The sequence below is a fragment of the Lagopus leucura genome, unplaced genomic scaffold, assembly GCF_019238085.1.
Source record: "Lagopus leucura isolate 7727_CA_CO unplaced genomic scaffold, USGS_WTPT01 Super-Scaffold_100027, whole genome shotgun sequence".
In the NCBI taxonomy this organism is placed as follows: Eukaryota; Metazoa; Chordata; class Aves; order Galliformes; family Phasianidae; genus Lagopus; species Lagopus leucura.
In genome coordinates, this window is record NW_024962278.1 from 6,755,968 (window position 1) to 6,767,079 (window position 11,112).

The window sequence follows — 11,112 nt, forward strand, 5'->3', positions numbered from 1 at the left end:
GTGTGTAATTGCTCTTCTCAGTTGGTCCCCTAGCAGGGGAGGGTAAATATCAAAGAGACAGGCATGTTAGATGACATTTGATCTACTCCAGTGAGAGACAGTGCTGAGAACAAACGATATCACATCTCTGCAAGCGAGGCTTTCGAGCAGAGCTGTTCTCTGGGAGTAATGCTGCTGGTCAGTCCTGGATGTCTCCTGATGTCTCTGCTTTGCTCCATGAGCTGTTGGGGTGTGGGGAGGCATGGGCTGTGCTGCTAGCTTCTCAACCAGCAGCATTTGCAGTGCACTTCATTGCTCTCAAGTTTCTCTGTGACTGAATTCCTCTTCCTCCCAGTTGCTGGGGTGTTCCCCATGTTAGGATGCTTTGTGATTTCCAGGGGCTCTTGTTTTACAGTTGAGGAAGTAGCAGTGCTTATTTATTTACTGAAAAGATGGGGAAGGAGGTTTCTCTTACCGCCTTTTCCCTCTGTTTCATACAGAGCATTCCCCCAGGGTTTGCTTTGCAGATAGATACCCTACACTGTACCCTTGGTTGTTTCTGATGCTGCAGGGTTATGTGCAGAGGGCCAGGCAAGCTGCAGCCAGAGAAGGGACAACCAAGAGTTAAACAGTTCTGGCTGTGAAAACTGTTCTATGCATTTTATCACAGGTTAAACTGTGAAGTTCAGATCGCTCCTTTATTACCAATCTACTTTTTCAGTTGTTTATAATTTACTCAAAGATTCACCAAAAAATTCCCACATCTTTTTCTTCTCTTAGGAAAATTGAGGATAAGAAATCAATAGGTGAGTTTGGGAGGCTCCAGCTGGCAGAAGAAAGCGGTCAGCAATGGGCTGCAGGCAGGAAGCAGACAGGGTTTTGAAAAAGAAAAGCAAACTTTCCCAGATAGAACTGTTTGTGGGAGGAGATCCTCCTTTGGAGAACATAGCACAGGGGGACAGGGTGCCAGATGGGCACTGTGAGTGGCTCAGACCTGCTCAATATTGGCACTTTCTCCTCTTGAAAATGTAGGAGCCAGCTGTTTTAATTCAGTTTGTGGCACTTAGAGCTGTTGTGGCCTAAAATGGTCTCATGTAAGCCTTTTTTTCACCAATTTAAGTGTTGTTTTATCCATTAAGGTACTGCTAGATTGTTATCCAGTGGATAAGTCATGTACCCTTGGCTCTTCTCTTGCTCTTCATCTTGGTTTGGTTGGGACAGAGTTAATTTTCTTCATAGTAGCTCACAGGGTGCGTTGTTTCAGATTTGTGATGAAAACAGTGCTGATAACACACTGATGTTGAGCAGTGCTTGCACTGAGTCAAGGACTTTCTAGCTTCTCATACTGCCTGCCAGCAAGGAGCTGGGATGCACAAGGAGCTGGGAGGGGACACAGCTGGGACAGCTGACCTAGGCTGACCAAAGGGATGATGAGCCCTGCAATAAAAGCCACTGTTGCTTGGGATCTTGCTGGTCATCGTTCAGCTGGTGGTGAGCAATTGCACTGGTGCATCACTTCTTCTTTTCCCTTTCGTTGTAAGGTTCTTTTGTTTTCTTTTATTTTTCTTTCTTATTAAACTGCCTTTATCTCAACAGTTTTCTTACTTCTGATTCTCTTCCCCCCCATTCAACTGCAGGGGTTTGATCAAGCAGCTCTGTGGTGCCCAGCTGCTTGCCAGGGTTAAACCTCATCTCTCTGGTTGCTGCAGGCTCTTTGGGTGCTTGTTTGGGCTCTTGCAGGCTCATGGAAGGCTCTTGTGCTACGTTCTCTGTAATGGCCATCAGCGTAAGAACAAGAGGACTATGGGCTGCCTTGGCCCATTTCCTTATTGCCTTTTCTCTGTAGGACTGCACAATCTTAGGGACATGGTTTAGTGGGCATGGTGGTGATAGGTTAACAGTTGAACTAGATTATATTAGTGCTCTTTTCTAACCTTAACAACTCTGTGATTCATTCATGCCCTTATTTATTTGTCAGAGAATCCCATTCCCCTGTGGCAGCCCTTCAGCCAGGCTGCAAGTGCAGACCTTGCAGAGGAATGCAGGTTCTTCACTTTCCTCAGCATGAGTAGAAGTGATCCTGGGCTGTGCTTTGTGGTGCTGTAAAGAGCTTGGAGCTGCTTGTGATTAGCAAAGCGCTGTAATGAGAGCCAGAGGGACACAAACTCTGAGATGTTATGCAGGGTTGGCTCAGTTCTCTGTAGCCTTGGCTGCCTTGCACCTGCGGGTCAGAAAGCCCAGGGGACTTACAAGGAAACACTGCCAGCTTCACGTCTTGTGGATTTCTAGGCACTGCAGCTTTGCAGGGTGGAAATCACACTACTCCATCATGTAGCGAAGACTGAATGATTTGAATGGTGACTCCAGATCTGCTGCTGATTTCCACTTCAGTGTGTTGTCCTTTCTTGTGTTTGTTCTTTATCAACAATGGCATCAAAATTGCTCTGAGATCTCCAGCTCTGTACCCTGTGCTGCAAACCACAGGGCTGCTTCATGGCCTTTTTGTTTCCTCCTCTGCTGAATGCAGGATTCCAGGATGCACAACAAGACTCTGAAACGCACCCGCAAGTTTGTGGTGGATGGAGTAGAGGTGAGTGTCACCACCTCGAAGATCATCAGCGAGGATGAGAAGAAGGATGAAGAAATGAGGTTTCTCAGGCAAGTTGGCCTCCATGCCAGAGGGAGAGCAGGGTGACAAGCTGGGCAGCGTTATTTTCTCCACTAGCAGAAGCTGTCCTGTCCCTATCTGCCTGTGTACAAAGTCAGTCTCCATCTTGTTGATAAGCTCCCTTCATGTACTGGAAGGCCACAGTGAGGTTTCCCCAGAGCCTCCTCTTTTCTGGGCTGAATAAGCTCAGCTCCCTCAGCCTGTCTTCCACTCAGTGAGGGGAATGATGCAACATCTTGGTAGGTAGGGCAGAATTTGGGAAAAACTGCCCTTTCTGCCACCCAGTTGTGAGGACAGATGGATGCAGGGTGTTGGGAGCAAGCTGGCACAACACCAGCTTGGCCTAAGCCATGTTTTCAAGATAATAGTCTTGCAATAATCTGGATGGCAGGCATTGCCTGCAGCATCACCTTAGGAACTTTGTCAACACTTATTGGAGAGGGCTTGAGTGCTAACAGTCTGTCCTTGTGAAAAGTGACAGCTTGCCAACAGTTCATGTAATTAGCATCTTGCTTTCTTGAAGTGATCTGGTGTCACAGAGCCCAATGCATACCGCTCTGCTGGCATTTACCTCCTGCCTGTGCTTACAGCAGTCAACAGCTAAGGGATGCCCGTGCAGTTTTCATTCACTCCTGCAGTGCTCTGGTTATTGATTCTGCCATCTCCACTCAGGCACGCAGCTCTTGAACTCATCTGACAGTGTTTCTCTCTCCCTCTCTCTTTTAACCTTCTTCAGGCGCCAGGAGCTGAGGGAGCTTCGCCTGCTTCAGAAGGAGGAGCACCGAAACCAGGCCCAGCTCAACACCAAGCACCAGCTGCAGCTGGAGCAGATGCTCCGGCGCTTCGAGCAAGAGATGACAGTAAGTGGGCAGGGGGAGCTGCTGGCTGTCAGCTGCTTTGACTTTTCTTCCTGGCAAACTCTGTCACAGGGCAGTGCAGTCTGGGTTGTGGCAGAGCAGCTGAGAAGCCCCTCAGGGATGGGATGTATTTGTGGAGGATGGAGCCTTTTGTGGGTGATACGTGCTTTGGGAATGCTGACTGCCATTGCAGAGCGTGGCAGAGGAAGGGTTGTTCAGGAGTTTCCCTCTTTAGTGGTCTTTTCTTGCATGTCTGTTATTGCTACTGTGAGAGAAGATTTGTAGCGCTATTGTATTGAACAACAACAACAAAAGCTCTTCAAATAAGAAAGCAGTGTGGTCAGGGTCCGAGAGCAGGAAAACTGGCAAGTCTTTGGGTATAAATTGAATAAACATAAACTGTGCTGGCTTACTTAGCCCCTTCGTGGGCAGCTTACACTGAAGTAGAATGATTTTGTAGTCCAGTCTCTGTAGAGCTTTCATGAACTATCTTTTAAATACCCCTTTATTAATTCACCTAGCTAGCACATCTGGTAGCCCCATCCTCCCACAGCAGGCTGGGAGGCATCAATCATTTGTGTGCTGTTAGACTGTTAAAGTCTTGACGTGCCACATCTGTGAATTCCCATCTTAGCAAATCACTTCTCATTTCTGAGGTTATTCACCACACACTGCAATGTGCAAAAGCCCCACATGTGCTTCTTGTACCATTTCCCTGTGGCAGTTTGCAGCACAACCCCACTGATACTGGTGTGCTCCATTCCAGCTGCTTGCAGGGAGATCAGACACAAAGGCTCTGTTGGAGCACGGTGCCCTCAAACATGAAAATCCTTTTCCTTTACAGACAGGAAAATCCTGTCTGTAGAGAAAGAAATGTTATGTTTGAACTCTGCTGCCTGTTAATATTTGCTCAGGGCTGTGGGTCCCAGTGGGATGCTGCGGATCAGGATTTAAGCAAGTAGATAGTGTTGAAATCCATCACTTCTAGAACAGATTAAAAAATGGTTCACGCTAGAGCTGGGTCTGCCCTGTGCACTTCATGCATCGTTCTATGGGAGTTTCTTTCCTCTGAATTCAGTAAAGAGGCTCAATTTGTATTAGGACACCTATATCAGAGGACAAAGCTCGGTGGAGGCTGAGGCTAACTTGTGTTCCCTTCCTGTACAGGCTAAGAAGAAGTTCTATGACACTGAACTGGAGAACCTCGAGCGGCAGCAGAAGCAGCAGATTGAGAAGATGGAACAAGATCACTCGCTGCGCCGCCGGGAGGAGGCCAAGCGCATCCGCTTAGAGCAGGAGCGGGACCATGTGAAGTTCATGGAGCAGCTGAAGCAGAAGAAAAAGGAGGTAAGTTTGGGGTCAGATGGAGGAAAGCTGGCTTCCTGCATCTGTTTCTTCCAGCAAAGCATAAACAGTTCTCCGTAGCAGAGCTCAAGGGGGAAGCAGTTGTTGGTGTTTTAGCAGGAAGCTTTTCGGTTTTCTTTGGTATATTAGGGTGTTTCTTGAGGTCCAGATGTTTAGCAACCTTCCCTGGTGTTTTCTTGGCCTAAATTACCTGCTGATAAATCTCCTTTCCCTCTCCAAAGGTCAAGAATGAGGTTGAAAAGCTGCCACGGCAACAGCGCAAAGAGAGCATGAAGTTGAAGATGGATGACTTTGCCCAAAGAAAACAAGCCATGGTAAGGTTTGAGAGAAGATTGCCACTACTCAAAGATAGAAGCATCCTTCTTCTCTGAGGGATTGGCAGCTTGTAAAATACCACCAGATGCTTTTCACATTGCAGTAGGAGGAGGGCTCATGCTGTTATTGCTGTTGCCTTCCAGGAACAGGATTTTTTGGCCAAGCAGAAGGAAGATCTGGAGCTAGCCATGAAGAACATAACTGCCCAGAACAAAAAAGAGATCTGTGACAAGGAACGCGACTGCCTGAACAAAAAGCAGCAGCTCATGAGAGGTGGGTGGCGAGGAGAAGGAAGAAAGCAAACGCTGTAACGATGGCCTCATCCACTGCTGGCTCGTCCCACACAACAGCTGCTGTGGCAGAGTTGCAAGCTGGCAGGGTAGGATTTAGAAAAAACAGCCCTGCCAGATCCTGTCTAAATGTTTAGCAATAATAATAAATAGCGCTTTAATCTTCAAAGCACTTTACAAATACGAACCAATTAGGCTTCATAATTACAAGAAATGATTCTCTAATATGGCTTGCAACCACTTCTGCTTGGAAAACAGGTGGTGAGTGGTCACACGGCACATCTGCTATGCTGCTGCCACCTGTAGGACCACTCACACTCAGGGTGCTCTGTGTGACCAAGCTGAGGGTCCAGGGTGGGTTTTCTCCTGACTCTCTTCCTTTCCTCAGACCGAGAGGCATGCATCTGGGACCTTGAGGAGCGTCAGCAGCAGGAGAAACACCAACTTATCAAGCAGCAGCTAAAGGACCAGTATTTCCTCCAGAGGCATGAGTTGCTCAGGAAGCATGAGAAGGTGAACAGTTAGCTCCTTCTTGTAACGGTCCTGCGTGCTGCTTGGGTGTCTGTGAAAGGGGTGCTTCCCATCCAGGGTTTAAATGAGAGTGGAATGTGAGCTAGGAGTTGTAGGTCTTAGTCATTATTAGTGCAAAGGGATCAGAATAACACTCAGGTCAGATGACTGAAAGAATGGTCAGGTGCTGGAATGGGCTGCCCAGGGAGCTGGTGGAGTCACCAGCCCTGGAGGTGTTCAGGGGATGTTCAGACGTTGTGTTGAGGGACCTGGTTTAGTGAGAACTGTTGGTGATAAGCAGATGGTTGGACTGGATAATCTTGTAGGTCTTTGGCAACCTTGGTGATTGTGTGATTGTATGAATTGCTTGGCATCTATACTCTGTGCTGCTTGCATTTAATGTACAAGAGGCAGCTGTGAATTTTGATGGGTTTTATGGCTTTATTTTTTCTGGAAATGTTATCCTGTATGTGAGTTGGATTCTCACAGCAGTACGCAAGGTTGGCACATCTGACATGTGTCTCCTCCTGTTAACTTGTCTTGTACATTGCAGGAAAGGGAGCAAATGCAGCGCTACAACCAACGTATGATAGAGCAACTGAAAGTTCGGCAGCAGCAGGAGAAAGCTCGGCTCCCCAAAATCCAGCGGAGTGAAGGGAAAACGCGCATGGCCATGTACAAGAAGAGCCTTCACATCCACTCCAGTGGAAGTGCAGCTGAACAGCGGGAGAAGATAAAACAGGTCAGGCCATGCACAGAACACTGGGGTTGAGGGTTGGCTTAGGGCTGTAGAGCTTCACTGGGGAATTCAGATTGCAAAGAAGAAACCATTCCCCGGATCCTAACCTACTGCAGTGATCAGAGCAGCGATGCTCACACAGAGGCTCCTGCTTTTTTCTCTTCCAGTTTTCTCAGCAGGAAGAGAAGAGGCAAAGGGCAGAGCGGCTGCACCAGCAGCAAAAGCATGAGACACAGATGAAGGACATGCTGGCCCAGTGTGAAAGCAACACAAACGAGCTCCAGCAGCTGCAGGTACCTGTGCCCTCTGATGTGCAGAAAAGCCCTGGCCACTGTAAAAGTGGCTGCAGTGAGCTAGAACTGGCGTTCTCCAGCTTGACCTTTAGAAGTTTTTATGGCACTGTGTAAGCATGCCCTGGAGCTCAGAGCTCCGAATGCTTCTGGCTGCTGCAAGTCTTCCTGGACTGCAGGATTTACAGTCCCACTTCCTTAATGAGTGTTTTGCTTTGTGGTCTGTGTTTAGAATGAAAAGTGTCACCTTTTGATTGAACACGAAACGCAGAAACTTAAGTCCCTGGATGAGAATCACAACCTGCACATGAAGGAGTGGCGGGACAAGCTGAGGCCTCGGAAGAAGGTATTGCACTCCCTGCAGATTGAGGTGCTGGGATGGTTGGAAGGGGCAATGTCCAGAGCTCTGGTGCTATATCAAATATATCTTGTGTTCTGTTCCCTTTTGCTTCAGGCCCTGGAGGATGAGCTGAACCAGAAGAAGCGTGAGCAGGAGATGTTTTTCAAGCTGAGTGTGGAGGCAGTTGAACAGACCCCAGCATCCCCAACCAAACACACCAAGTTCATCCCCTTCAGCTCCACAGAGAGCTCGTAACCCTGTGGCTGGCAGGACACCAGCTGGGCCTTGCTGCATCCTCCTGGGCTGTAGTGGGGCACCTTGGACTTGGAAGACTCTCAGCAGCCTCTTCTCACAGCACCTGCCTGTCCCTGTGCTGTTCCTATGAGAAATGTGCCTTTGTCCTTCACTGGGAGATGCTACTGGATGTTTTGGAGGCTTTTCCAGAGTCTGGCCTGCTCAGCAGAGCTCATGACTGGGGAGGACAGTTTCTGTGGTTTACTTGCACTGTTAGCTGAATGCATTGCCTGTGCTGTGAGCCTGGTGCTCAGCGGGCTCATCAGCTGGAACTGAAGAATAGCAGCCCTGAGCAGGAGCAGTAGGCAGGGCCTCGAGCACACTGCCAGTGGTTAAGCTGCTCCTCCCAGTCCTCTGTAACCAGCCAGCCTGGGACAAAGCATCCCTGTGGTGTCTTATGCAAGCCTTGGCCTTGTTGCCCCCCACATTTGCCTTAGATTTATTTGTATCTGCCATGGCCCCCTTTGTCTCAAAGGAGACAGTGATTTGGATTTATTTCCTTTTAGGAGAGAGACTGGGGTTCCCACCACAGTCTGTGAAGAAAAGGGACTTGCTGAGCACCCTGTCAGAGTACCTTCAGTTTTTCATTGTCATTTCATTTGCTGTGGTTGCAGGCACCACGGTCTCTCTGCACCTGGCTAACATTACCTTATTGGGCCCCAAACTTGCAGCTGATAATGTGGGGCTCCTCACTGAACCTCTCAACTGCCTGCAGGTTTTTGTCTCTTGAATGTGTGTGCACGTGGGAGTTTGTAATGTTGTTCAGTCCCATGGTGTTGCAGCGAGGGGTTACAGGGTGTTAATGCAGCAGCTCTTATGGTCACACATGTGCCTGAGGTTTTTTTTTTTAAAGTGCTGTAATATTACATGTGTGGGCCATGTGAGTCAGCCACTCTGAAGTCAAGGTAGCAGGAAGAAGCAAAGGAGTCTTGAAACAAGGGGTGCAAGGGAAGAGGAGATGCAAAGATAGGTCACAATGGCTTGTTACCCTGTTTTATCTCCTTGTGAAGTGCCATGGTCTCTTGGATGATTCTCCTGACCTTCAGCTTAGCGTCAGGCTGCAGAGAGGCAGAGCAGCAGTGGGCCCAGCCTTCCACCCCTCTGTGGTGTTGTCTCAGGTGGGTGCTGTTCCACATCAGCACAAAGCGCTGCATGGCTGAGCTTTGGCTGAGCTCTGGTGACCCGGAGCATGAGCCTGGGAAAGGGAACTGAGCAAGGCCCTCTTCATGCAATGGCAGTGACCAAAAGGCATATGGTAGCACGTGGGTTTTTCTCTTCGATGTCTGGACAATTGTTTTGTGCAAGAAGAAATGTCCCTGCTAAAAAATAACTATTAGCATGTATCAGTTCAGAGATGTGCTGCCATTTCAGGGCAAGGTGGTCTGTGGCAAGCTATGCTCTCAGCTCCCTAGCTGAAGGAGTCAGCCCCCAGGTCTTTCCCACGTCTTTATCTGAGGAGTGCATTCACTACCCATTTAGAGTTCATAATATGCTTCCTACAAACTAGCAAGATTACATTAATTTGGGCCATTCCAAGATTCTTCTGAATCTACATCATTAATGTCTTAATAAACATAGCCTAGAGATGTGAGGGCTGGGTCCTTTGCAAGCAGTCTGCGTGCAATAAATAGTCTGTCTTAGGGAGGCTGCCTCTCCCATCTCCAAAAGGATTGGCTGTGCCTTTCAGATACGATGACAGAACCAGTTTGGGACAAAAATGAATGAGCACGGGTTGATCCTGAACCAGGACGATGTGTTTGTTTCAGCCTTTTAGTTGCAATGGAAATGTACAGTAGCAGCCCCAGTGGTTCCCTGTCCCGCTGGGGTCAGGCTGGAGCTGTTCAGTAAGATGGTGGTTGTTGCAGGAATCAGTGCCTGGTGTGTGGCTTTTGGTTTGGTATGTGTGACCTGCGGAAGGATGTCTTGCAGCGCAGTGTTGCTGCCATACTTTGTCCAGTTGAAGCAGCCTGCAGCCCTTCTGACCGCCTTCTTGCACCAACCCAGGAGTGTCAGTTCTCTCTGAATACTGTGCAGCTGTGGGGATGGATGAAGACTTTCTGGAGGCTTTTAAGGAGCTGGTTAGATCCCCTGAGGGAAATCGGTTGTGCCTTCCTTCAGTGCAGCTCATTCACAGCCTGGAGTTAGCAGCATGGTTTAGCTTCTGCTAATAGAAGATGGGAATGGTTTTGTCCCCTGCCTGTTCTGCTCCTTTTCCAGGTGCATTGGTGCTCTGGCACCAAACCCTCTCCGTGCAGAGGGCAGGGGAGCACATCTGATGATTGTCATGTTTACAGAGAGGTTAGTTTGCCTCCCTTTAAGAAGAGATTGTTTTGTTGTTTCCTGTTGAGAAGTAACCACAAATACATTTTTGGGGGAGGGGATGCGGGGCCATTTTTTAAAATGTGGCTTTGAATAAAAAGACTTTTAAAATGTTTTGGAGAACATCTTGGAGTCATCACTACCATGTAAAGAGCCTTCTAATAAAGTAACAGACTGAGAAACCCGGCCGTGCGTCTGTTCTGCCGCGTGCTCTCAGCATTGCCTCGCGCCAGCACAGTGTTGCAGCCGCAGGTTGGGTTTTGCTGTCAGAAAGCCCCAGAGCCTCTTCTGGCATGGGAGCACTGCGCGGCCGAACTTCTGCAGTTCGTGAGCACTCCTGGCATCTCCGCGATGAGCCGGAGCGCTGGCAGCGCCGACAGCAGCTCCTCGATGGCTGAGAGCAGTGCTCGGCTGCCCCTGCTTGGCGGAGAGGAGCATTGCATCCTCCTGAGGAAGAATGCAAATCGCTCGTTTAATTCCTTTTTCTTCAGGTTGCCTGGCTTTAACAGGAGCCGCATGGGCTGCAGAGCACCGGGCTGCACGTCTTCTTGCTCCGTGATACAGCAAGTCAGAGATGGAATAGCTGAGAAGGCATAATGAGCTGCCTCCATTTACATCTGCTGCGCTGCGCTGTCCCCTGGGACAGCCCGATCCGAAGGGGCCTCACTGAGTGCATCTCGGGGGTATTTAATTCATCCGCGTGTCCTCGGCAGCGCCTGAGGGGAGCTTCAACCGTGACAATTCTTATTTATAAATAGGTGGAAAGCACCGTGTATTCCAGACATAGTCATCATCTGCCATTCTGCCTCAGTGAAGCATGGAGCAAAGTGAAAAAATCTGTCTGTCTTCATAAAAATCCAGCTGCCATTCCCTAGAAGCAGCTGGTGCTGCTCGAGCCGTGCCGCTCTCGGCTCTGCTCATTACCTCCTCTGCACACAGTGGGCTCCGAGCCACCCAAAAACTACCTGAAGGCTTTCGCAGCGCTCCTCCTGCGGTGGGGCGGCGAAGCGCTCTGCGGGGAGAAAAAGCATCGGGCTGGGGCTATTGCAGAGGAACAGCGATCTCTAAAAAAGAGCTGCACTGTGCGACGGGCCGGTCGTGCCCCGGGCGGTGCAGGGCTGCGGGCCGCGCTTCCCCGCGCCGGGC

At 49.2% G+C, this 11,112-nt stretch overlaps 1 protein-coding gene across 2 annotated transcripts in view; it reads left to right on the forward strand.

Moving 5' to 3' along the window:
* Window positions 1–10,148, forward strand: part of STK10 (serine/threonine kinase 10) — a 43,581-nt gene extending 33,433 nt beyond the window's left edge. For both annotated transcript variants that reach the window (XM_042880697.1, XM_042880698.1), the window contains 10 exons: window positions 2,507–2,637; window positions 3,384–3,507; window positions 4,672–4,851; window positions 5,091–5,183; window positions 5,328–5,457; window positions 5,863–5,987; window positions 6,538–6,726; window positions 6,891–7,016; window positions 7,246–7,359; window positions 7,468–10,148. In XM_042880697.1, the coding sequence (XP_042736631.1) occupies window positions 2,507–2,637; window positions 3,384–3,507; window positions 4,672–4,851; window positions 5,091–5,183; window positions 5,328–5,457; window positions 5,863–5,987; window positions 6,538–6,726; window positions 6,891–7,016; window positions 7,246–7,359; window positions 7,468–7,608 (1,353 nt within the window). In that variant the 3' untranslated portion in view covers window positions 7,609–10,148. The remainder of the gene's footprint in view (window positions 1–2,506; window positions 2,638–3,383; window positions 3,508–4,671; window positions 4,852–5,090; window positions 5,184–5,327; window positions 5,458–5,862; window positions 5,988–6,537; window positions 6,727–6,890; window positions 7,017–7,245; window positions 7,360–7,467) is intronic.
* The last annotated feature ends 964 nt before the right edge of the window (window positions 10,149–11,112 follow it).